This window comes from Leptonotus elevatus, chromosome 4 (genome assembly GCF_054856555.1).
Source record: "Leptonotus elevatus isolate MCC_2025b chromosome 4, RoL_Lele_1.0, whole genome shotgun sequence".
Taxonomy (NCBI): Eukaryota; Metazoa; Chordata; class Actinopteri; order Syngnathiformes; family Syngnathidae; genus Leptonotus; species Leptonotus elevatus.
In genome coordinates this window covers 26808116-26835303 of record NC_141242.1, presented here as the reverse complement: position 1 = coordinate 26835303, position 27188 = coordinate 26808116, and the positions used below count along the sequence as shown (strand labels likewise).

Here is a 27188-nt window from a genome sequence, read left to right as displayed (position 1 = left end):
AGTACAGAGTTAGCTGCCTTAATCTTGCTGGTTTAACTTCATTCAGTAAGTGTGTCTTGTGAAGTGTAAAATGTCTTATCCCATTAAATGTACATTTGCTTATTGGTTTCTTTTTTTGGTTATCTTTCTTTTTCTTTTTTTTGCCCATTTTATTTTCACATACTTGTTCAAATTAACAAAGACCGTGCTCTTGTAATAGCATTCCATTGTAAATTAAACTTGTGATCAAATGCAATATGAATATCGTTGGAGGGAATGCTCATCTATTTTACATTGATACACAAACTGTAACATTGTGTATATTCATTAAAATGTGAACTAAAGCGGGCCGGTCTGAGCCCTAAAACTCCAGGGCGCGAAAATGAGTCCTAGTCCGGCACTGCCTGCTCCGTTGATACCACGCCTTCCACGTAACATTCGAGTAAAAGTCTGAAACTCAAAAAACTGATTTGAAGCTGAACCACTTAAGATTTTGAACTGTAAAATAAATAAAATCTGAATTTGAAAAGATAAAACATGCTGAAAAAAATACCTCAAATGTCAAATTACATATGAAAGCGAAAAGAATGACTAAAGTGAATCAAAATTAAATTTGACCCGAAAAAATGTCTCTTTTTTTATTTTTAATACATTTTTATATTTTGCAAAAATCAAGATCAACACGTGAATTTTCAGTTTCAAATTTTATTTTTTCCAAGTACAAAACTTTTGACCCAATTTAACTTTAATTTAAGTTTATTAATATGTAACGACATATTAGCTCTCCAAAGCCCAAACTATTCAAGTTAGTTAAATTTAAAGAAACAACAAATCATCAGTAACATCAAATCAATTTATACCATCTCATATTATGGGGTGCGAAACAAATCAAGGATGGTGAATTTTAAAATGGAAGGATTTAATTTGGTTAAATCAAAACATGAACATCATTATACGCAAGAGTAAAGTTGTAATTTTGCATGGTGGAAAAAAACTAACATATATTTATATTCCAATATATTTAGTGCTGTACTATTGGTATTGAAATTGGTAAATTTGCTACCATATCTGTGTAATTTAATGTAAGTGGAAGCCCTGTTGATTTTCAAACAATTGTATTGTTATGTATTAGTAATTCATGGATAGATAGCCTTTACTGTCATTATACAAACAGATGTACAATAAGATTTAAGTATCTCCTTTTAGTGCAGTATCTATATTAAATAGAGATAAAAACTATGGCTTCCTAAAATAAATATCAAATATAAATCGAATATAAAAATATGTAAGAAGATTGCAGTGTGTTGGAGGTACTGTTATACATGTGTGTGTGCGTGTGGGGGGGAATCTAAGATTTCAGAGCCATGATGGCTTTTGGAGAAAAAAAAACTGTTAAGTCAATTTGTCCTGGCTCTGATACACCTGTAGTGCGGCTCCCCGAGGGCAAACAAACAGGTCGGCTCCAGGGTGGTAGATGTCCTTGATGATTTTTTTGTCTGTCAGGGAGGGGAGAGGGGGCACTTGATGATTTTCTGAGCTGTCTCTTTCTCTTTCTGCCCTGGTGCAGTCCTCATAGTATGTGAGAAGACGCTGCTGAGCCTTCTTGATGATCTGAAGATGTTGTCTGTCCAGGAGATGTCAGAGATGAGGAAGCCATGGTAGGAGGCCAATGTGTGAACCCTCTCCACACACACACCACGGATGAAGTTGACAATGATTTTCTTGGTTCAGAGTCAGGTTGTTTTCCGAACATCAAGTTGCCAACCCCTCTGTAAGCTGTCTAGAACTTTATTCTCCTAACATTCAAACTTCTTTCTGGTCGTTTTCGACTTTATTTTTGCAGATTTTTTTTTTTTTGCTTAGCGTTTTATTCCTCTATAGAAATCTTACTTTACTGCAGACTGCTAGTTAAATGCAAAGAAAGAAATTGCTATAACCTCCTGACACAAATGAACACAGTCCAAGTACAGCAGTCCTCTGCAAAGTGCTTTGTGTTCCTCCAACAAATCACCACAAACTGGAATTCATTCGAAATTGGGTGCATTTCTAACCATTGCAAGTTGCAACTATATAGATACCGTATAGAATAAGGGTGTGAGACTCATCAAGCATAGAAAAATAAAATAATTAAAGCTTGCACACTTTTTTTGGGTTGTTTTTAAAATAGAAAATGGCCCCTGTTCAATTTGGCACATGGTCTTGAGACAATCTTGCGTATCCTGGAGGTGATGGCACACAGCCAGTTACACCCTTTGAAGATGTTTTTACTTCAATTAAAGCATTTTTTATTCATTTGGATGCATAAAAAGATTTCAATAAACTTGAAATGTAATGCTTTCAAGAGCCACGTCTCATTTTGCACAGGAGAAGTTACGTATTGTGCATCGTCTTGAACAGTGGAACCTTTAGTGATGATCACTCACCAGGCTGCTGTGGAATGATAGACGTGACACAGTCTAACAGGTGTTGGGGCAAATTGTATCTCACTTTAAAGGCGGGGAGTGGACCCCTAAAATGAAAAATGTTGGAGTCATCAGTGGTAAGAAAAGTAATGAAAAATGCAAGCAAGGAGAATGACCAAGTTCATTCCCTGCGTGTGCGGAAGACACTGCGTCCCAACTCCAACAGGGAGCCCCCCAGGAGGACCCAGAGGGGAACACACACCACACTGAGCCACACGTCAGTCAGCCCCTCCAGGCGGGAGCACAGGCTCAGGCAGAAGGCCACCTTTAAACCCACGGCCAACAGGTACCACAGTCGGCGGGCCGCACCCGGGTCGCCCTCGCGTGGTTCCGGGTCGGCCTTGCACCGACCGGCCAGCTTGACCAGCAGGAGGAGGACGAGGACGGCGTCCAGCGTCCACACGGGGAGGAAGATAAGGAACCAGTTCCAGTTCACCTTGGCATCCAACTTGAGGACCAGCATGATGAGGAAGATGAGGCTGAAGATCCACGACAGGAACACTCGCTGCATCAGGGACATCTTCATCGACGGGCCACGGCCGTCCACGCGGCCAGGACCTGAGAACAAGTACAGGGAATAGCAATTTGAATATTAAATATCTTGTCTTTCGAGTGCATTCAATTAAATAAAGTATCAATACTGTCATATTGACCAATGCAACACGCATATTGCAAAGACATGCAAGTAAGTAAGTTTCATATGGAATTGGGGTTTTTTTTCTGAATTTGACCAGTCAACGTAAATGTGCATCGCCATCCAATAGTTGATAAACATTATCTAGGGTAATTACAATTTCCTAACAATACATTGACTTTCTTATTTAGCCTATAAAAAAAAGGTAATTCTTTCTTTACATGATAAAAATGTCATTTATTTAGATACACATTATTGGTGTATTTATTTATGATTGTATTAATTATTTGAACACTTTTATAATGGTAATGGTCCCTTGGGATTATAGTGTGAGTTTTTTTAAAGGTGCCTCAAGGGTTAAATTGGATTCGGAAATAAAAATTAGACTTTTGTTATGAGGAAAAACAACAACCCAACATGTTAGCACAAGTTTAGAACGAAGACTATAAAACATGGTTGAAAACGTCTTACCGAGCTCAGCAGGCGATTCGCCACCAGTTGGCTCTTGACGTCGGCCTCTGAGCGAACGTTTATCCAACAAGACCCTTTTTTGTCTCCGTTTACGGTAGAAACGTATGTTTGTCTTGAGCAGCGAGAGTAGCAGTTAGCTTCCAGTTACTGTGAGTAACGCGAGACTTCCGCCGTGTCGACACGGCGGAAACGGAAAGATCAGGCTACCGTTTCACAATGGAAGCACATCAAATGAAAGACTAAATGTTTTGTTTTTTAAACAACAGTTTCTCCATCTGTATGTATTTTTATATCCATTAATGATATTCTCTTTTTAAAAAGCACATTATTTAATAATAATAAAAATCATTCCCCTTTTCCCATTTAAAAAAAGTCAATTTTCTTTTAAAACGTTTAGCTGCTTTTTATTGAAAGACGTTTTTCTCTTTATACAAAGCATGTATCTATATATCTGTTTGTAAAATGGTGGTCAACTTGGTGAAAGGAAGCTTATTGAAAAGCATTGTAATTTGGATTGTTGTAATTTGATTTGTAAGGATAACTTTTATTTCAAAATGTGATTAAATGTCATTTGACTACTATAACAATCTGCCTGTTTTGCATGCGAGTCACAGGCAAAAGCAATGCGCCGTTGGTTTTCACTGTATAAAAGAAGAAAGGGGTATAGCAAAGTCTACCGGTATTTTACATTTTGTTAGACATTTTCATTTGTTATAAAAGAATGGCATTTAAAAAAAATATTGATTCAAAGTCAGAAAATAAATAACAGCATGACCGCAAATATTGCATTTTTGTGGTTGATCTTTAATAACTAGACAACACAAAAAGAAGACAAACATGATAATCCACATTTGAACATTTTATTCAAATCTATTGTTTTCATACCAGGCAAGTATAACAAATGAATATAAAGTACAACTCCAAAGATTGTACAAAAAAGTAAAGTACAAAAAGATTGAGGTAAAACATTTTTTGTTGTTGTTGAAAAAGATCTTTTTTTTAAAGCCCTTATTATTCAAAGTTTAACATCGTGACTTTTTTATTTATTTATTTCTAGCTGTCTGAAAAACTAACAACGCACTTGTATTTACAAGGTGCAAAATACAGTGTGTGAGACAACATTCAGTACAACTGTCTTTTGAAATGTAAACAAAAACCTCAATGTCTGTTTGTACAGAGCAGAAAAAACACCACCACCATCTACAACGCAACTTGTTCCCTTTGGACCTCTACAAGCAACAACATTAAACCATCCCATTAGCCACAAGATGCATTGACCAAATGCAAAAATAACACACGACACTTTCAAATATGGTGCAAATGTTTAAAGATTGTGCGGAAAAACCCTTATGTAATTTTTTCTTGGTCTTTTTATTTATTTATATATAATTAAAAACATTTTTTAATGGTATTCCTTTTTACATTCAGAAAAATTATGATGTGATCCTCATTTGAATGAAGCTGCTCATCATTATTATTATTATTTCAGTTGGTAAACAATAGAACTAAGGTGACCTCTCGTCACTTTTAAGCCAACACAATCAATAAAAAGAAAAATAATCATTTCGACAATTACCTCCCCCAAGGAATGTGAGTGAAAACAGCAAGAGAGAGTTCCACAAAATTTATGTGTGGAGGTGTGTCGAGGAGAAGGCAGAAGCGGTTACATTTTGAACAGATCCAAATAAAAGGTGCAGATCTAAAGTGACCACTATGAAACGTTTGACAAGAAAACCATTTTCATTATTGATATTTTAAAAGCATGTATGACCAATGTTGGGATTAAAAATAAAACCATGTATCTATACTTTAAATAGAGCATTATCATCATCCATCCATTTTCTTAACCGCTTAGTCCTCATAAGACCATGTATCTATACTTTAAATAGAGCATTATCATCATCCAACCATTTTCTTAACCGCTTAGTCCTCATAAGAGTCGCGGGGGGCTTTGGGCAGTAGGTACACCCTAGTACACCCTGAACTGGTTGCCAGTTAATCCAGGGCATTATCATCAGACTTTTTAAAATACATTTCTATTTATAAAGCCTGTGTCCCCTGATTAAAAACAAAAACATGACTCTCCCTTTAAAAAATTTGAAAACATGTATATCCAAATTCAGTTTTTTTTTTTCCTTCAGAAAATTCTGAATCTGAAAAGTTTTTTTCTTTCAAATTTCTTTTGATTGATTTTACAAGTGCATCTCCAATTTGCTGTAAATGTAATTTAGCATGCGTCTGCAGTTTTTTTTTTTCATTTTAAAAAGCATACATCTGTAATCATCAAATTTTGCAAATATCTTTCAATTTATAAAGCTGGACTCCCCAAAATGTGACTTTTTAATAATTATACATTTTCCACTTTTTTTTTTAACTTGCATCTCCAAATTTTGTGATTTGTTCTATTTTTTCAAAAAGCATTTATCTGCTTTTATTTTTTATAAAGCATGCATCTCCAAATCTACTAATTTTTGAGGTGATTTTTGTTGTTTTCTTTTAAAAGGCACATGGTCTGTCTCTGTCTCTTTCTATTAAAAAGCATATATCACCACTTTTGCCCTCTGGAACATGTAATGCACATTTTGTTAAAACATACATCTTCGGGGTTTTTTTTTTTAAAAGCATACATCTGAATTTTCATTTATCACCAAATGTTCTCAGTTTTCAGTAAAGTAACAAAATGGCTCAACTTTTTGGGGGGAGATCAAAAAGGGGAAAAGTACAAATATTGGACATACGTGCTTTTCAATGGCTAGTGACCGCATGCATGTTTATCTCGATCTACACCAAAATGCCACCGTCCTTTCTTTGGCCCATGCTGCATCCCTCCAGAAAGTTTTGCGGCAAATGACAACATTTTTAAGGTATTGTTCTTGTACACAATATGAATAAACAATCACTGCATTTTTGGTCACTTATTGTTAGGAGTTTAACCTTGGTGGAGGTCTGAGTGTTCTTGTATTGAAAATACAGTGAACCCCTGCTATATTGCAGTTCATCGATCACACCCATTATATCGCAGTGATTGTTGTTGTTTTTTTATTTAAGTTTTACAGGATACAGGCAAGCCTGAATTCAGAGTTGCACACCTTTAGTGTGCACACCTTTAGTACCATGTTGTGCCACAACATGCCTGGCAGCACTAAGCTTTACTGGAAGACATGCAGCTTGACAAACAGCAAGAATAAGAGGCAGAGAAGGTCCCCTACTAAGCTGAGTACATCGTCGTCATCGTTTCAACAGAGCAGCAAGAACATATGCTTGCAAGTAACTTTCTGTTTGTATGTTCTAATGCTCCAAATGTGTGAAAGTAGCAGTTGCTGGTTTTATGATTACCAACCAAAAGAGCTATGCTAATTTCCGTTAGGCAGTCTTAAATAGTTTGGTTGAATGTTAAGCTATGCAATTGCAATGTTCAACTGTCTTTTATTTTACGTGTCATAATAAACTTCAAATGGGAATGAAAAATAAACAGCTTGAAGCAAGTATACTGTGTCTCTTATTTGGAGTCTTCTTTTTGTTTCTTCAGTGATGTTATATGACAATGTCCCGTTTTTTGACAAGAAAGTATAATACTTTCAAAAGTGTGTTTTAATAAGTTTACATTTGAAGTATGTGGGAAGGGTAGAACACAGTCTTTTGTTTTCTTGAAGTTTTGCTATGGTCCCTGTATTGTGGATTTTCACATATGGCAGGTGGGTCTGGAATATATCGATAAACAGGAGTCCACTAAAGTTTCATCTTTTTTCAAGCCTTTAACTTTTATAATTAAATTATTTAAAAAAAAGCATCATATGGATGGAGAAGAAGAGGATGGATCCAAAGCCATGAAATGTACAAACAATGATCATCATGCATGTGCGTGCATGTATGTGTGTGTGTGTGTACATACAGCTACACTGTGCTTTGCCTGCTCTCGCGCCCATAGCCGAGAGCCTCGGAGGAATGAGGCGGGAAGTCGATGAATATCCCGTCCGAGTCGGAGTCGGTGGACTGGAGCACTTGTCCGATGATGGTTTCTGGGCTGGACGACTCGCTGGGCGGCGAGCAGGACCCTGCCTTGCTGAGGTTGGTGACAGTGGTGGTGGCCTCGGTGCCGTGGAGGGCCCCCAACGAGTGCAGGATGGACGGGGACGACAAAGGGAGGTCCATCGAGGTGGCTCCTGTCTGCATCATGCCTGTAAATTAGTTATCACGTCATAGTGACATATTTGCGCTATAGCAGTCACAAGTTGACTTATTTGCGGATTTTTTGCAACCCTTACATATGAAGGCAAGTGATAGTTAGGCCCGGACTAAGAAGGCGGGATCGGCGGGATTTTTCCCAGTTGGCCACTAGAAGGTGCTGTTTTCTTTCAGGCCATGAGCTCGTTTCAAAAGCAACAATTATAGCATATTTCTGTTGGGGCCCAGCACCGCACTGCTCGGCTCGCTGGCGGGTCAACTCATCCCAACCCACACACGCAATGCGTTTCCACCTCCAATGTGCATCCGGGAAGTTGGGCGGAAGTAACGCATAACCGGCTGCGACACAATAGTAGAGCGCGGGAAACAACACATAACCAAAACACGGAAGCCATGGAGGACGGCGCTGCCCGGTATCGGTTAGGGTTTCTGTTTTTTGTGGTGCTTCAGATGTGGCGCTTCTTCAGAGCTCGCAACTCAAGGAGGATCGCCGCCGCGAAGAAAAGGACAATGTTTTATCGTCGGAAAGCCCTCGAGGCTATACACGCTGATAGCAGTGGGAGTGAAGAAGAAGATGAACACTTGTCAAAAAGAACACGGCTGGTAAGTTGTTGTTTTTTTCCCCCCTCGCCGATGTCCTTTACTGATGGCATCACAGGACCGACCGTCCAATCAACTGCCGTGGTGTTTTACGTCATGTCCTGGGCTCGCTCTGGCCCAACGTAGGTGTGAGGGCCGCGAGCAGCTCTGCACGGTCCACTTCAGACACGGTCAGCTGTAATGGAAACGCTCGCCAACACCGTGCTGGCTTCGCAGGGTACGGTGATGGGCCCAAGCGGAAATACGCAGTGAAAGTGTTTTGGTAGAGACCTAGCTAACTTGGAGTGGTCAGAATTTTCCCACTTGGTCGACTTGAATTATGGACCTTTTGTGCAGAATGGATCATACGCATTTTTTAAGTAAGCAAGCAAGCACGCTCTCTCTCGCACACTCTCTCTCTCTCGCTCCCTCACCGTGACGGCCGTGAGTAAAGAAAGTCAGATAGCAGGAAAGCGTCACTTTCTCACATTATCTTAATTTTGGATCAGATACATCATAACTATTGACGTTCGTTACTTATTCGAATGTTTAATCTATTTTAGATTGATACATTAATACATATGAAATATACATCTTCATTAAAACACTGTAAACTAAAGTGTGCCGGCCAAGTAAAAAAATGTACCTATATAAATGTTTAGGAATGAACAGTTCTTAAAGATTAAATGCAAAACATATTGAATTTGTCAGTTAAATACCACTGAACTGTACTTAGGAAGTGATTATTTTGCATACCACTAGAGTCAGCCCACATACTACCAAACTTTGAGAGTTACTGAACCTATAGAAATGACGTGCTTTGGAGGACTTCTTTCATTTAACTCATTCATACCCAAAAACTTATAAATACGTTTTTAATACTTTGTCCTTCACTCCCAAAAACTTATATATATGTTTTCTTTGTTTTTTTATTCTAGAGCATACAGAAGGCTTTGATGCAGAAGAGGTTGCTTAAAGAAATTGTAGTTATAAAAAAAAAAAAAAAAAAAACAGCAGTTGGCAGCAGAGATCAACCAGGGCCATGTTGCAACAAGCTCTTTTTGCCAGTTTTCAACAGGCTTGTGAATAATGATGAAACTAAACTATATTCTAATGCCAATTGCTGCAAAACGGAAACTGATACAAATATACTTTTTTTTCCTGGTGAAAGAAGATACTCTAATCTTTCATTTGGTAGGTTCCATGTTTTTATAGCAATAGAGCACAATATTCTGCAAAATCTGTCAAAATCCAGTAAAACAGCCAGGAGCGAAGGGGGTTGCTTCAGTGAAAATGGTTGGGAGTGAATGAGTTAATACTCATTCACAAACTTGTGTATGGATTTTAAATGCAGTACAAAGTCAATATGTACATAAACAATGACCATTGAATTACACTAGTTTTGCTGGGTTTTCATTGTTGTGGGTTCAGATTGGCTGTTACTTGATAACATTAAAAATACAAACATACCTTTGAACTGTGAGCCCACGCATAATCTGTTGGAGGCGGAGCCGGAGAGGTCGGAACTCTCCGCCAGCTCGGCGTAGTTCAACTTCTGCTCTTCCAGGCAGGAGATCATCTCGCAGGCCGAGTGGCGGCGGATTCCTCCGCTGCCGACCGAGCCGCAGTCAGCGGCATACTCTGCTACAGGCGTCAGGAGCAACGGGATGTTGTAGCTTTTCGATCGCACCACCGGGTTCTTGGACAGATGCTCAGCAGACTTGGACCAGCCCCACTGGAAGCGTTTTTCTAAGGGAGGAACAGAAACAGGAATAGGCAGATCATCAAACACACCTTTCGTGTTGTCATAATATCAGGACTTTTTTCTTGAAAAACGCAATTTCAATATTGTCATATTAGGACTTCTCATTTAAAACACACTACCTTTTATAGAAAAACATGACTGAATTCCTAAAAAAACATTAACTGGAAAAAAAAAATCGATGTCAAAGAAATTTATTTATTCAAAAAACCTTAGGCTGAGACATTTAAAGTAGTTGTGACTAAGCTGACTAAGGCCCCGTGCACATGAAAGCCAGTTTCAATGTGTCCTCACAAGTTTCTTACCGTTCAGGCCTTTCGTCCACACGATGGCGCGGTTTCGGAGCTTGAAACCGATCACTTTTGAAACCGGGCTCCAGAGTGGAAAGATTTCAAAACGCGCCCTGTACGCGTCCGTCTGGACACCATATGCAGGATACTCCTCCAGTGATGACGTAATGGTCGCAGGTCGATGACGACGCATTGTCACAGATTGATGACGTATGCGCCAATTCTCGCGTGACTGTCAGTCTGTCAACAACAATGGCGGGTAGCCGTGTCGTAGTCGTTTTGCGCAGCCTCCTTTGCTTGCTTATGCTTTTGCAGCAAAATATTTAGCTTCTTTACATACGTTCTTTGAAAATAAACATATAAAACTTTTTATTGAATAAACACTTTTTCCACAAATATGCAGTACTACTTTTTCTTGAATAAATGACTTTCTCAATTGTTTTTTCTTGAAAATATACTTTTTTGAAAAACTAGATTTTCTTAATAAACAATGTTTTCTCCACAATATATACTTTTTTCCTGAAAATATATATTAAAAATTTGCGAATATGCATGCCTTTTTGCTTCTCCTCTACATTTTCTTATAAAGATATATGCCCCATTGATGAACGAATAAAGGTGATCTTAAATAATCATTTTTTTCCAAGAATGCAGACTACTTTTTACTCAAATATATACAGTGTTCCTTCGCTATAACAGGGTTCACTTTTCGCGGCCTCACTGTTTCATGGATTTTTTTGTGTGTGCAATTTTACATAATTATTTTTTTTACATTAGTTTATTTTTATTTTTATGAAAGTTTGAACTTTGAGAATGTTTAAACAAGAGATAAATGTGATAAAATACATATGCCTTTATCAGAAAAGTGTATGAAATGTGTGGTGAGGGTTTTTACAGCCTTAAACACATTTAAAGTAAATGTAAAAAAATAAAACTGACTACTTCGCGAATTTCACCTATTTTTTGGAACGTAACACAACCTCCTCGACTATATACTACTTTTTAAAAATAGATATGACTTTCCCCCAAATGTTTATATCTACTGCTTTTTTTCTTGAATACATATACCATTTTTTAAAATTAGTTTCTATCACTGAGCCCCAAATTACATATGGGTCTCACCCAGAACACAGCAGTGGTCCTCAGTGTCATCTCCAGAGTAAAGCCCGTGAGTGCCCAAGTAGGGAGAGACCACTTTCTGGACCAAAGACTCCAGCCGCAGGTAGTCTTCATTCACACCACGTGACTCGTGAACGCCCTGCAGTGACAAAAATAACTGTCAATACATCACACATGGATGGATGGATCAAAAATATATTTTTTGTCACAAAGGCTGTGGATAATTATTAGCATGTGTGAAAATGAGTGCCATCGTAAACAGTGACAGGGGCGTTACCTGCAGGATGAGTAGCATCTGCGTAACAGAGGGCGGCACGCGCGCACGGGGCCGAGACAGGGCGTCCTCTAGCTTGACGCTCAGGACGATGGTGCTCCTGAAGTGCAGCAGAGCCAGCTGGCGGACAGACGGCTCCTTGCCCTGCGCCAGACAACAACAATAACAAGGATCAGCACAGTGGTGATGGTGAATTTATTTATTTAGTTATTTTATCAATTTATTCCCAACATTCTCCTCATTTTGTAGTGTTTCACTTGGCTGCACTGCTTCCAGTGTGTGTATGAGGGTGTTAGATTTATTGTCCAATCAGAATTCAGGCGTTATGTGTTGCTATAGTCTGTCAATCTACTGTAATCTGCCCCTAGCCTTCACAAGGCATATGACTGTGTATTATGTACTGTATGTTATGTAAATATTTTTTTCCACTAATTTGCTCCCCAAAACTTATAAATACGTTCTATTTTAAATATTACTATGCTCCCAAAGACACATTTATACGTTGTTGTTTTTTTTAAGATAGAGCATACAGAAGGCTTTGATGCAGCCTCTGAACTAAAGAGAATGCTTGAAGCAATGGTAGTTATTACAAAAGCAGAGTATAAAAAAATCAATATTTTGGTAGGTTCCATGTTTTTATACCAATATAACACAATATTCTGTGGGCCTTGCAAAATCAGTCAAAATCCAGTATAACAGCCGGGAGCTGTACATGTGTCAGGTGTCTCAGTGCATCTATGTAAATGGTTAGCAAAATGAACCCACGTCTAGCACATTTAATAATTAAATGTAGGGTCTGAAGGATTTCCTTTGCAGTTTGTAAACAACATTAAAAACTAACACTCCTCCCTTCAGGCTAAACAGTTCACGCCTTCACTGCCTAGACAGCAACACAGCCCAACACCAGCGTGTCACACACCAAATGCGGGAGACTTGAGGGCCCTGATGACGTCATAGCAAAAATATTACATTTGCACATCCAAACTACACTGGCTAACACGACACGCATCCACTGCCTAATGACTAATGACTGACTGACTAATCCCAGACTGTGTTCCCTGCAACACCACTAATAGTAGCACCGTAGCACGCCTCCACGACCTACGATCGCGTCGCACCCGGTCTGTACAGGGGAAAAAACACCAGAGAAGCATTCACTTATTTGCTTAGCTTCACCTATTGAGTCTCGCTCTAGATTGCAACCTAGCATGCTGCTAAATTAGTAGGCTAAGATTCTGTGCACACTTACCCGACCGTCCAAGAGCAAGGAGGCCAACTCTGCGTCGCTCTTCAGCCCAAGTCAGGGCTCGGAAGCGGATAAAAGCAAAGCGGATATGAAACCTGGTTTTCAAGCGTACACAACATGTTTTGTTGTGGAACATTTTCTTTTTGACACTGGCAGCCATTGTTTTTGCGAGCAATCGGTCCAGTCTGCTGAAATGTCGCCCCGCTAGCCCACAGTGACATGCCTTCTGCTCTGTGATTGGCTGGAGCCTGGAGAGAATACATCGAGTCTCTGGCCAGAAATGTCCCGAAAAGGCCAAAACAAAACAAAAAAAGGCGGCGGAGGCAAAGACAAAATTATCTCCACACATTAACAGAAACCCAGAGGTTAATTGAGACGAATTTCATTTGTATACAGCTAGCATTTATTTTTGAGGGAAATCCTTCGGACCTTACCTTGAATTAGTAAGGTTACTGATGTAAATCGATTAGTTGAATTCTCAGTTTAATGGCTGCTCTCTCCAAAACATGTCAGCATGATTTCAATGTGTAGGTCATCATATGCACAATAGTCTGTCCGACTGTCAAAATTAGTCAAACACATAATACCATAAACACCATATATGAATTAATTGGAACATTTGTTTGAAGCATGTGTGAAAAAATTTTGACGCGCTACATGAGCTTTTGCTGGTGAGCTGTATTGTTGCGCAGAACTGTAAGACTGTTTGGCCAAAAAATCTTATGGTTTAAAGAATGTCATCTACGGAGAAAAAGTCCCCACTGAAGACCAAGGAAAGAAATGCACCCTTTGTTGAGCTTGCCGTTTGCCCTCTTGAGACGACGGCCTACCTGGACGGGATGGAAGATTGCCTGCAGCATGGAAAGCACGTCACAGAAGAAAAAGTCCCACGTCTCGGCCAAAGAGTCAAGTAACTTCTGACCTGCAAGTTGGCAAACAAAATAACACTTAAAGTTTGCTCCTTATTTGTGGAAGTTAACCTTAAACATGTCTTCACAAACATATGTTATATGTGACCTCACTAGTCTAAACATGACATTCTGATTAATATTACATTTGTGGAATAAGAGTTATGAAGCAAAATCCAGCTATTTTTATCTATCTCAGGGGGCGGCCATTTTGCCACTTGCTGTCGACTGAAGATGACATCAATGTTGCGCAAGTGTTAATTTTTACGAGAAATTTTAATTCAGTTTTAGTTAGTCTTTTGACTAAAATTAATTAGTTTTAGTCATAATTTAGTCATCTGATTGTATTTTAGTTTCAACCCAATTTTAGTTGACGAAAATAAAGAGCAATTTTAGTCGACTAAATTGACAGTTTAGTCGATATTTTCCTTCAGCATACATTTCAACTTTTATACAAAAAGTCATAACACACCTATTTGTAACTGTAGTTTAACACGCAAGACACATTTAATACAACAGTGTCTTAATTAATTGTTTCAATGAAACATGTTGAACTGACAATAATATAAATTAGTTTTCACCTAAATAAAAGTGCATAATTGCTTGAGATGAATCTTACAGCTGCAGAATGAATGCAAACATGTTTGAACATTAAATAAAGTGCAGTGAACACTGAACAGTTTCTGAGTGGTTCTTTTCTCCCACCTGCGTTTCAGTCCTTCTGATTGGATTGTGTGAATTTTCGTCACTGCGTTCTTTTCATTTTTGCTTTAGTCATTGACGAAATTGTCAGGCAATTTTAGTTATCGTTATCGCTTCAATGAATGGCTTCTATTTTAGTTTTTGCTTAATTTTCGTCTGAAAATGTGTTTTTCGTGACGAAAATCTTTCGTCGACGAAATAATCACTGGACTCAGGCAGCCACCATTAACAGCTCACCTGTTTTCTGAAGCTGAGCTGTGATTGGTTGTTACCTGAGACCTGAGCAACACTGATGTCCTCTTCAGTTGACAGCAAATGGCAAAATGGCCACCCCCTGAGATGGATAAAAACGGCTGGATTTTGCTATTTAAGTCATATTCCACTAACACAGTATTAACCAGAATACCATATTTAGATCAGTGGGGCTGCATAGAACATATTATTGTCCAACAATTTGGGGGAGGTTGACTTCCCCTTTAAAGGGGACATTTTATGGAAAACATAACATTTTAATTGTTTGCATACAAATGATACACATCTTTAGTAATCTATTTTTTTTTTTAAATGTGTCTGTCTCACTGACTGTGATGCAACAGTGGGGCTAATTTACAAAATAACCACCTCCACACAAAGTTGCCAAGTTCCAGCATCTGAAGTACTATTATCTCAAAGCCCTAAGGTAAGCAGAGCTGCATGACGTTTTGTTGCATGGACAGCAAAGTTTTATCTTCAGATGAGCTGCTAATACTTGATTGCTCAGTGTAGTTGTTGACATGCAATTTGGGCATGTGTCCATGCACCACATACACACAGTAAAGCATATGACTTGCTGCATCCATGAGTTGAAATGCTTTTATAGATTTAGGGGCGCTGTTTTTTTGTGTGTGTTTTTTAAACACGCGCCCTGCTCTGCTTCCACAAATAAAAGCAAGCAGCTGGCCAGCTACATCCAGCCCATATTGTCATGGTAATGGAGGCCGGACATGCTATTTACACAGCAGGTTATGGGGTTCACTTGTATCAGACTGATATTTTGACAATATGCCATTAAGATACCCAGGAACAGCTTCACAATGTAGCAGTGATATATTATAACATATTGTATCTCTTTCAAAGGAATTCATACCTTCGTAGAACCTTATTTTATCCCTCAGGATGACCATGCCCTTTGTCAGCAGCTGATTCTGCAACATTAAATAAAACAAAGACAAAGAAACAAAATAAAGAATATCTGCCACCAACATGTAAAATGTAATGATTCCCAACAGAAAAAGATGATTTACTAATACTACATATAATGTGTCTTTGTTTATTTATCTATGCCAGTGACCTATGGGGTAGATGCCACGGACTTCCGACTTCCGGCGTTCCAACACTCGCACCCCAACCCCTGTGCCTCCCAACTGCCCCAGCCTCGCACCCGTCGACGGGAACGCGCAACCCAGGGGCACAAAGGTGGAAGCGCAAGTACTGGGACGCGGCCCACACGTCGCAAACCGGAAACGGAAACAAAATTGATGGGTGAAAAACCGGAAGTCCTGCCTCCTCCGTGGCATATAGTCCATAGTGCCTTGCAAAACAATTATCTTCTGTGTATCCACCTATTGCCATTCATACAACAGAATAATAGCTTTGTGTTCAACTGAACAGATTCCACAAGGAGTATGTTAATTTGGGAATAACACATCTGAATGAATCTAATTATGGCATTTGGATTAATATTAAGTTTTTGGAATATGATTTAAGCCGAAAAATCCACTGAAAATGGCTTCAGAGTGCCGAAGGGCTTAGGTAGCGACCGACCAATCATGGCTCACCTGGTTTCTGGGAATGGTCATGTGACATTTGCAAGATGAGCCTTTCAGCACTGATGTAATTTTCAGTTGACAGTAAGTGGCAAAATGGCCGCCCCCTGAGATAGATCAAAACGAGTGCATTTTGCTACTAAAAAGGTCAGAAGGAATCGCTTTGGCCTGTCCGGGACATTTGTGGGCGGAGAGTCAACGTTTTGCTTCCAGCCAAGCCACAGAGGCAAGCTACTATAAGTGGCATATGCAAATTTCTCCGTTCGAACGCCCGCTCCAGATTGGTGGACTGTTTCCGCATTACGAGTTTGAGTCCTGTGTCTTGTTTGCATATGCAAATTCTGGTGTGCAAACCCCAGCTCCTGATTGGTAGGCTGGTTTCACACTCGTCCTCGCCTTCCTCGAGTGTCAGTTTTGAATGTTGTGTTTACAAACAGCAAAGGAGAAACGTTGGACAGCCTCTTATATTCCACAAACGCAATATTAATCTGACCGCCAAGTTTAGACTAGTGGGGCCGCTTAGAACATATTGTAAAGAAAGATTTGGACTTGACTTACTATTTAAATGTTGCATTAAGATAGCAATGAAATACAAATTATATGCTTTAGTTAAACATTTTGGGTTTTAATGTTTAATGGTCTTTTATTTTATGGGTCAGTTTTACAGTAAACTTCAACTAGGAGTGACATACTAACAGCCTGGAGCAAATCCGGAGGAATGCGCTTATCTCCAGAAAAAAAGGCTATTGTTTTGGTTCAAAAACATTTTCTCATTATAGGCTTTCAAGCTATTTTCAGCACTTTAGATTGTTTAATAATTTTATATATACACACATATATATAAATAAAAGACCCTTGTGGGGACTGACCGACAGTATCAATTTATGAAAAAAACTGAAATTGACTAAATATGGACAAAGAAAGATTCTGCCTAACAGTTACGTACGTATGCTTTACCTTGAATTTGGAGAAATGTGTTAGCAAGAGTCTTTCTTGTTCTTATGTTCTTCTTTGAAGTGATATTTTTACAAGAGTCTTCCATTTCTTGAAAATGTGCATTTTCAAGAAATATGTTAAAAGCGCGTTGAATTATTTTGAATATTCTTTATATTGCTCTGTATACCACAGATTTTCACTTACATATTGCGACTGGTCCTGGAACATGCCGCGTGTGATAAACTGAGGCTTCACTGCATGTGCCTTGTCTTAAAAAGGTTGGAAAATACTGCTCTAAAAAGTGTCATTATAATCATTGTTCTACTGGGATTACCTGAAGGTATTCCGTGAAGAAGGAACCCAGCTCGGTCTTCAGCAGGTGCCTGGTGGAAGAACATTTGCTTTATCAGGTGACTTGAGGATGAAATGTGTCAATCAAGTCATGTTTTCAACCCACACAAAACAAATGTTTACTTGTCTGCGCTCCGTTACAAAACAGGACATTGTGCGTCTTCTTTATCTTTGCGTTTGTTCGTGCCTGTGGGTCTGTCTGCTACCGTGTACTTTACGGTTTTGTATTGAGTGTGTGTGTGTGTGTGTGGGGGGGGGGGTGCAAAACTGGAGTGTGCAAAGATAATGACATATCTGCTATTAACACACAGCACATACACCAGTATTGTGACATAAACACCAAGTGCTCAGTCAGCAGTGCACAATCTTAAGTAGAATTCTAACAACAAGAAACTGGAATGCCCCAAGATATTTCAGAGGTGGCAAAAGTAAATCTGATCCATTATTATCATTATTACTTCAGTAGAAGTAAAGCTAGTAGGTTTTTTGTTTTGTTTTTTACAGTGGTGACATTTGATTAGTTCTGTCTAGTATCTGAATCTTTCCTCATTGACATAAATGGAAATGCCATTAATCCATTCTAACACCAACAAAATATATTTTTTATTTTGTCCTTAATAAGAAAAAGAGCAGTTAATAATAATGAAAAAACATGCAGTAATAACATAACTAAACAGAATTTAAGGATTAAGCAGTTCATAATTCTACGGTTCCAAGGTTGTCATAATAGCCAGCAGCATAATAGCCAGCAGCGGTGGCAGGCTGACGGTTCTATCTACTCAAATCTATGATAAAGTCGCTCAGTTCCCAGAATACAGTACGTGGCGCAATACATTTTAATTAATGAAGTTATAGGACATGAATCCTTTTCATATATGTGTCTGTGTTACATATACGTACTGAAAATGCATCTTAATGGACAGCTGTCAGCCTTACATGCCTTTAGTTACTGATCATTAAATGGCCACAAGAGCTGTGGCCGATACCAGTATCGACCTCCGTTGCGAGTACCGATACCTTAAAATATGGCTGGGTGCCGGCACGATATCAATACCTGGTATCGGTACTCGCCCATACCTATCATTACTTTCAAATGTATTCCCTTTACTTCCCATAAAATGGAATCAATATTCCTCTGATTCTCAACTATTCGAACTAAGGACCCGGCCCTCAAATAATAATAATAATAATACATTTTTATTTGTAACACACTTTACGTTTAGAAAATTAATTTCAAAGTGTACAGCACAGGCAACAATAAAAGCACACAGTAAAAAAACATTCAATAAAAATCAGAGTAAAAATAAATAAAAAATAAATGAATAAATAAAAAAAAGAAGTCAAGACTAAGATCAAAACAGAAATCAATCAAGAAAAGCGTTTTTAAAAAGAAAGGATATGAGTCCTTTTTTCAAAAGCTTCCACCTTCTGTGGAACTCTGAGGTGATCTGGGAGAGCATTCCACAGACAGGAAGCAGCAGACTCGAAAGCCCCGTCGCCCGAAAAAAACAACAACGAAAATCCGTGTAGTTATAATTGACCCCCATTAAAATGCATTTGGGAAAAATTTTAATAAAAATGTTAAACTCCAAAAAGTCTTCAAAAAATGCTGATAAACATTCAATAGCCTTTTCCAAGAAATGGGGGGAAATGCTTGTTGATATAGTCCCCAAAAAACAACAACAACAAAACAGTACATTTGAGGTCTTAACCTACCGGACGCCTTCGTTGAGAACGTAAAGTTCATTGTCACCCAAACCTTTCTTCTGGAAGACTGCAATCACAGCATTGTGGATGCTGCAAACACACACAAACTAAACTTTAAACGACATTCTAGTCTACAATCACAGTAATATGTTGCGAGTTGGGAAGTTGCAAATTTCTGTTTTGATTTGGCTACTCTGGCTTCCTCTTGCAATCTAAAAACATAAATGTTTGGTTGATTTTCGACTCTTGTCTAAATTACTTGTAAGTGGGAATGTGATGGATTGTGAGTCTTGTGATTGACTGCTGGCCAGTCCAAGGTGCACCCTACCAAGGACAAGGAAGTGTGGTCAGGATAGGCAGGATTGCAGAGCCTCCCTTGAATGTGAAAAGTTTATTACAGTGGTACTTCGGAGTTTGAACACAATTTGTTCTTGTAAAGTGTTCAAAGTCCGAATTGTTCAACCTCCGAAAAAAAAATTCCCCATAGGAAATAATGTAAATGCAATTAATCCGTTCCCAAGCTCCAAAAATATAAATTTCATATTTTCATTACTATTAATGTAAAAAACATGTACACCCTGTACAGTATTTAAACAATAAAAAATACTTTACCTTTTTTGTTGTGGTGTGATCGCCTCACTGGATGAAAAATGCTATGTTAATGAATGCATGCTTTAGTTTAGTGCTGAGTTAGTGTATTTTACATTGGGCATATTGTTGATTTGCCTACCAAGGGGTCCTTGTGCGCTGTTTAACGTCAGGCACGTTGTTGAACAGCTAAGGGGGGTTCATGTGCCAGTATTTACGGAAGTAGTTACAACGGCGCGATAATCTCCTTACTAAATCCATTATGGTTCGTAGCACTGTACGTTTTTCTTTTCTGCCACCGGCACTGTTGTCTTTCTTTGGGCCCATGTCGAAGAAAAATGTCATGGAAAAATCAAAATGAGCGAATGTACGGAGCACCTCCGGGAGTATTCACCCGCTAGAAAATGAGCAGCGCTTCGTCTCCACTACCGCAACGTGAGCATTCGGCATCGCTCGGCTTTACTCGGCTAACCAATCAAGGTACGTTCGGCTTTGCTTGGTTTGCTTGGATGTTCTAACTCCGAGAATGAGGTCAAACTCAGAGGCATTTTTTACTCCGATTTTTTGGTTGGAGTCCGATTTGTACAAGTTCCGAAACGTTCGAACTCCGAGGAGCCTATCCCAGCTGGCTTCGGGCAGTAGGGCTCGGTATCAGATTTCCAAAATAGATTTGATTCGATTCAGCAGGCCCCGATTCGATTCGATTTACAATTCACATTGGTTTTCGATTCAGTTAAGGATTTAAGGCAGTAATTTTACTTTTATATAGAAGACATTCTCAGAAGTATAATTGCTGCAAATTGAAACTTCTTACTCCTAATTGGCGCATTAGTATGAATTTTTGGGGGGAATATTTACATTTAGAATTGAATCCAATCCAGTTACATTAATCATGTATGTTTTATTGAACAAGACCTGGTCAAAACAATAAATTTGACCCAGAAATGAGTTGAACCCCAACCGAACGTACCTGTTCCAGGTGGCGTTGGCTCCAGCCCTCTTCTGCTTCTCGCCTCTGTCCTCCGGTGAACCCTTGTCGCTCTTGGCCAGCTCGCTGAGGCTGGGCGAGCTCATCAGCTTGAGCCGGTGCAGAGTCCTCATAGGAGTCAGAGAGGAGGGGTTACACCAGCAAGCAAAACACACTGAGCAATGTATACAGTAAAAAAAAGGAAGGTTGAGAGAGAGCGACACAGAGGAAATGGAAGACGGGAAGCCAGAACGAGGATGACGCAAAAGAAAGGGCAAAAGTAGGACAGAGTGATGCGAGATGAGAAAGTAGGATAGGCGCTGCCCCGAGGTCCCGAGAGAGGAGGAGAGAACAGAGGTACCGATGGGATTCCCAAACAATACCGCCATTGATGCCAACAAATATTTATGCAGCAAACAGATGCCAGTGGAAGCGCGGGGTTAGCGGCAGCTGAGCGCCTGTCACTGTAAAGCTGAGAGGAGGAGGAAGAGGAGTAGGAGGAGCGTTTGCATGGCTTATTAATAACAATAAACAAGAGCAAGAGGAAGTGGAGTTATAATACAGGACAATAAAGGAGCTCTTCCTGTCACGCAGGAGGACAGGAGTACAAGGTAGCACAACACACACGTTTAAAAGAGTACAGCGAAATCCCGCTAACAGCGCGGTAGGATATGTTCCACAATTGGTGACAATCTGCCACATAGAGAGACCATAGAATAATTTTTGAAAATAGTTTTACCAGACCTACATGCTTTAAACATGTTTGACAGTGGCTGGAAACAACTTATCAAGCTGTTGTACGGAACTTGCCTGGCCTGTTAGAAGGCTGCCTTGTACTGACACTTGCTATCAACTGAAAATGACATCACAGTGCCTAACGATTATCACGGCCATCTGTTTGCTGGGTTTGCTCATGTGATGTCTGCAAGCTGTGACCTTGGGCACTGTGATGTCATTGTCAGCCCACAGCAAGTGGTAAACAGCAAAACCCACCCATTTTTATCCATCTCAGGGGGCGGCCATTTTGCAACTTGCTGTCCACCAAAAATCACACTTGCTCAGGGCTCAGGTTTTGACCAATCATGGCTCACCTGTTTTATAAAGCTGAGCCATGATTGGTTGTTAGCTACGTCCTGAGCATTTGTGATGTCATTTTCAGTCAACATCATGTAACAAAATGGCCGCCTCCTGAGATGAATAAAAACAGGTGGATTTTGCCGTGTTTAGACTAACAGGAGCGCATACATATTTAACATATGTAAACAGACATTGCACCATTTTCCATAGGATAGTGGTTATCATCATATTCGCCAAATGTGAAAAGTTCCCTGTTTGACACAAAGTGCAAACAACTAATTTTCTTTCCTGTCTTGTTTGTAATACAGCAGCAGGGTGGAGTTTGTTTACCTCACACGCTCAAAGTCTCCTGTTAGATAGAATGACCTACTCTGTTAACAAGTAAATATTTGAACCTTTATTAATTGCACTTAAATTGGCTAGTTTTAGTGAAAGAAAGACAGAGTTTGGAAAATAACCTGTGTTATGATGATTTCTTAGTGTTTATTTCAGATCCAGTAACTACGATTCCCAAGACAGTTGACTTGCTAAACACTTTTGGAACTTTTTCGGGTTGTTAATTTAACTTTTCAAAGAGTATATGTTTCCCGTAAATGACCTACACTTTCAGAAAAAAGGGTTTTGAGAAAAAAATCTTTTGAGTACTTATGTACTTTTTGGCCACTTTGGTCAATTCCCAGAGTGCATTGCATCATGCAATACTTTCCGTCCCAAGGCTGTTTATCATTATCAAGTGTGTTTATGTTAGGATGGTGTTTAGCTCAATGGTAGAGCACCATGTGCTGAGGCTAGTCCTCAACCAGCAACCCTGCTCCAATTCCCAAGCAGGTCTTTCCTTCTCTCTCTTACGCAACACAAGCTGATTCCAATCAACAGGATTGTTATCAGGCTTATACAGAGCTTGCTGATGAGCTGATCATATATCAGCTGTGTTGGAGAAGGGTAACATGCAAAACCTGCAGGACTCCGGCCCTCGATGCCCACTTCTGCTTTAGAATAATAGCAACCATGTAAACCCCTAGGTGGTATCGTGACCCATTTTGGGCTTTTTGATGGTTCTGAGCAGGCTATTTTAAAATAAAATACCACCCATAGGTAAAAAACAGTTCTTGTTCTTCAAATAATTACTTGAGTAAAAGTAAATACGTATTTCGTGAAAAGACTCCTCAAATACTGAGCAACTGGTGAGTACCTTCTGACGTTGTTTTTTTTCCATCAGAGCAAAAAACAATTCAAGAAATTATGTGGCAATTGTACAAAAAAGTAAAATAAAAGTAGCAAACAGAATTCAGCTCAATGTAATGGCATAAAAGTAATGTTTCTTCTTGACATATAAACTCAAGAAAAATAAAGAATTACATTACATCAAAACGACTCTGGCAAGTGCAATTTATCCCAAAAGTCACTTGAGTAAATGTAACATGTTGCTGCCCACCTCTGGTGATAACCTAGTACAGTGTTGATGTTTAGCTGGTCGGCCTAAAATGTATCCCTTGCTAAAACTGCAGGTTCACTGCACTGTAGGTGTAACGCAAATCTTCCCTAAAAAGGGTCAAAGATGGTTTCAACTAGATGGGCACAAGGGCTGGATTTAACGGCACGCAAATAAGTAGATTACCCAGAATGCTCGGCTTTAGTAACCATTAATCTTGACGAGTGAGTGATGCTTACCTCCTGATTGGATGCTCATTGCCACCGTCCGAGTCCGGGCTTGGGGGAGGCGCCGAGAAGGTGCTGAAGTTGAGGGAGAGGGGCCGCGGGGAAGAGCGGGAGGCGTGCCTCCGCCTGAGTCCATCCAGCATCTCCATACGGACAAGCACAAAGGACGTTAAAATATGATGAGGGCAGGAATACTTAAAAGAAGAGACACCACAATGAAAAATCCTTTACAGCACAACTTATTGTTAACCTGATTATTGATCATTGACTTTTCTGTTGCTCGGTTTAATAGCACAGATGTGCTCTTTTTAATGATTGACCTGACCTCTTAGTAAAAATAACTGTCTTCAAAGATCATTTTTGAATTAACATTTCCCATCATTACCTCCACCAAGGTTGTTATGTTTATACAGTGGAAACTCTAAAGTCAAAAACAAATGTTCCAAGAGGCTGGTCAAAGGTCACTTTGAATAAAGTGTGTCCAGAAAGTATTCACAGTGCTTCACTGTTTTTTCTTCACATTTAGTTAAAAAGGAAGTCAACCCCAAAATGTTCTTTACAATATATTCCATACAGCCCCACAAGTCTAAACATGTTTGTACAGTATTCTATGTGTTTGTGGAGTATGAGTTCAGCAGCAAAATCCACCTGCTTTTATCAGTCTCGGCGGCGGCCATTTTGCCACTTGCTGTCGATTGAAAATGACATCACAGTTGCTCAGGGTTCAGGTAACAAGGGTCAGCTTCAGAAAATAGGTGAGCCGTGATTTGATGTTGGATAAAAACAGGTGGATTTTGCTGTTTACTGTACATCTTATTCTACAAACGCAATATTAATCTGAATACGCGTTTAAAGTAGTGGGGGCAAATACAACAAACATATTATTGTAAAGACACGTTTTGGGCTGACTCTCCAAATTTCATATGATTTTTGATACAATTTTTTAACAGAACATTTTGGAAAAAAATTTGTGCGTCAGAAATCTGGATCTGACCCGTGAGCCTCGAATTGGACAACGGTGTTTTGAAAGGTGTTACCGTACATGTGCAGTCTTGAGCTACAGTATTGTGTGTGTTCTTTCCACACCAACTGGGAGAGTTTTGCAATATTTGCTCAACTTGCGCTGCCACATAACCACACGCGCACACACACACATTAGCCAAGAGTAAAAGCATGTATGTACATGAGCAGTGTGAGAAGGAGAGTGAGTGTGATAATTCCATATCCTTGATACCCTTGATGTCCATCTTTAGATACGTTGACTAGTATGCTCTGTCCTCACGAGTATGACACTAGTAAACACTACTAGTAGCATTTCATTTCCTCTAATAGTGCCACTTTTGACCCACTATTATGCAACCAATCAAACAATATGCACTTTGTAATCAATTAAATCAACTACTATGCGTCACTAACAACCCTATTACAAGCAGGCCCAACTAATACGATTTTCCATTATAGTTAGTTTTAATTTCACTTTGACTTGTTTCTCAAATGTAGTTGTTGTTGTAGTTAATTGTTTATTTCTATTTCTTGGGTATTGATTAATGTGAAGGGCCATCAGTTTGATACACACTTCTGAAATTATTAATTTGCTCTAATGACCTTTATTAATGTTATTATTAATAATAAATAATACAGTATTTATTTATGTGAAGAGACCGATCATGTCAATGATTGATCACAATTATAAGAAAACTGATGAATATCAACACTTTATTTATATAAAACTCAAAAAAAATTATCATTTCTACAACATTCCTATAAAATAACAACATCCCATCACTGGTGAGCTATTTTTTCGGGATACTCATTTAGGCCTTGGTTGGCTACCAACATGTTGGTGGTAGTAATAATTAAATTACATTCACTACATTTTTGTTTTGTTTGGGATATGTGTCATCAAGGAAATACCACTTAACAACATAGTACATGGACTTTCAGTGAAATATCCTTGATATAAAAGGCAATATTGAAAGCCGCCTGAGCGTTCATTTGTTGATAAGGAAAGCGACTAGTGTAGGACACTGCCTAGTAGTTGGGCATAAATTAGTAGTGTGGATCAGCGGTAGAATGGTCGTCTTGCAACCCTAATGTTGTGGGTTTGATCGCAGGCCAGTGTGACCATGTCGAAGTATCCTTGAGCAAGATACTGAACCCCAGTTGCTCCTGATGCTGCATCATCAATCAGTGAATGAGTAGTCGAAATGTAAAGCACTTTGAGAGCCTTGTAAGTTGGAAAAACGCTATATAAATGATGTACCATTTACTAGAGCGCACAGCAGTTAGCTATTAAAGTTAAATTGTATATTAGTAGGCTAACAAGATACTTGTAGTGGGTAAAAACATTACAAGTGAGACACAGTCGTTCTACTAGTGCTCTGAATTGCCTTACTAGTCAGGACAAAGATAGTACATGGGATCTATGCTGTATATCAAGGATATGGAACAAATGCTCAAACGACTTCCATGGTTGGGTGACATGTCATAACGCTACTGTTATTTGTGTCTCACCATAGAAACGCGCCACCCATCAGAAGGGTGAACAACAGTCTGGGCGGCAAGTCCCTTTTTTACGACAAAAAGAACAACGTATTATATTCATGCCTATCCACAGAACAACGTATTATATTCATGCCTAGCCACACCTAACACAACATGGGTGTGTTTGTTTTCATGTCTTCAGTCAAAGGTGAGGTTGGAGACCACCAAAGACAAAGACAATCATGGGGGGGGGGGGGGGGGGGCTTTCCACCCTCTTCTTTGTCTATTTGCGATAACATTTTTCCGACCACCACACAGCATTGCTTTCCCGGCCTATCGCAAGCAGACTGCGACCGGGCCTGTTGTGATTATTACATACAAAATGGCCAATCAATCTTGCGCACGCATGCAACAGTCCACGTTGATCCAAGAAAGGAGTGTTCGAAGGTGTTCCCCACACACAAACACCTTGTAGTCCACAAAAAAATGCATCACAGCGTGGAGTTTGTGGACCTAAAGTTGCCACGCTCACCGTTCCGTGTCCTGTTGCCTGGTTCCAGCCGAGATGACGAGTGCATATAGCTCCGATATCAGGTCGGTTCCGTTCGGGCTCATCGGTGGCTCAGCGGGGCTCGATCCACGGATAGAGCTCCCAGTCGGGAACCGGGCGAGCAATGAGTCCGGTGTTTGGTCCGTTTGAGGTGGTAGTGGTTTACTGTTAGCTGCACAGTGCAGACCGCGGAGAACTCATTCATGAAGCATGCGCCTCCGCTCGCTCCCGTGCGCGCGGCCCCGCTTTGTTTTGACGAGAAGCACCAGATACAGCAGCGGCACTCTCACATGCACGCGCGGTAGTGTCTATTTACGCAAGGTGTCATGTTGGAAGACGAGTCCTGCTGTTTACGAGACGTCCCTGAACGCCACAAGCAACCCAGTGACAACAAAGGGAACGGTTGCGCGAGTACACACGCACACACATCTGATCTTTTTATTTCTGAAAAAG

The 27188-nt window shown here is 39.6% G+C and overlaps 2 protein-coding genes across 5 annotated transcripts; both read right to left on the bottom strand.

Moving 5' to 3' along the window:
* Positions 1–717: 717 nt before the first annotated feature.
* On the bottom strand, positions 718–2967 carry LOC147176420 (transmembrane protein 60-like). Its single transcript, XM_086073297.1, has one exon. It carries the CDS (start codon positions 2965–2967, stop codon positions 2563–2565), a length of 405 nt encoding a protein of 134 aa, XP_085929423.1. The 3' UTR covers positions 718–2562.
* Positions 2850–27080, bottom strand: prr5a (proline rich 5a (renal)). 4 transcript variants are annotated; one of them, XM_086073294.1, is made up of 12 exons: positions 26718–27080; positions 23714–23844; positions 20969–21094; positions 19420–19500; positions 17687–17735; positions 15738–15795; positions 13832–13923; positions 11759–11899; positions 11485–11620; positions 9781–10059; positions 7439–7713; positions 2850–2999 (listed from the first exon to the last, which is right to left on the bottom strand). In XM_086073294.1, exons 2-12 carry the CDS (start codon positions 23842–23844, stop codon positions 2964–2966), a joined length of 1404 nt encoding a protein of 467 aa, XP_085929420.1. In that variant the 5' UTR covers positions 26718–27080; the 3' UTR covers positions 2850–2963. The 4 variants fall into 4 exon arrangements, with proteins under 4 accessions (XP_085929420.1, XP_085929422.1, XP_085929419.1 ...); XM_086073296.1 differs by having other exon boundaries at positions 7439–7724; positions 26718–27076; XM_086073293.1 differs by lacking the exon at positions 2850–2999 and having other exon boundaries at positions 4393–7713; positions 26718–27079.
* Between the last annotated feature and the right edge of the window lie 108 nt (positions 27081–27188).

What these genes read in the sequence shown, in the direction of transcription:
- LOC147176420 (XM_086073297.1), bottom strand. Translation starts at nt 2,967, where the DNA reads ATGAAGATGTCCCTGATGCAGCGAGTGTTCCTGTCGTGGATCTTCAGC.
- prr5a (XM_086073293.1), bottom strand. Translation starts at nt 23,844, where the DNA reads ATGCTGGATGGACTCAGGCGGAGGCACGCCTCCCGCTCTTCCCCGCGG. An exon ending in GTTCTCAACGAAGGCGTCCG is followed by an intron (nt 17,736 to 19,419) that starts GTAGGTTAAGAC and finishes TTCTTCCACCAG; the next exon opens with GCACCTGCTGAAGACCGAGC. An exon ending in TAAAATAAGGTTCTACGAAG is followed by an intron (nt 13,924 to 15,737) that starts GTATGAATTCCT and finishes GCCAACTTGCAG; the next exon opens with GTCAGAAGTTACTTGACTCT.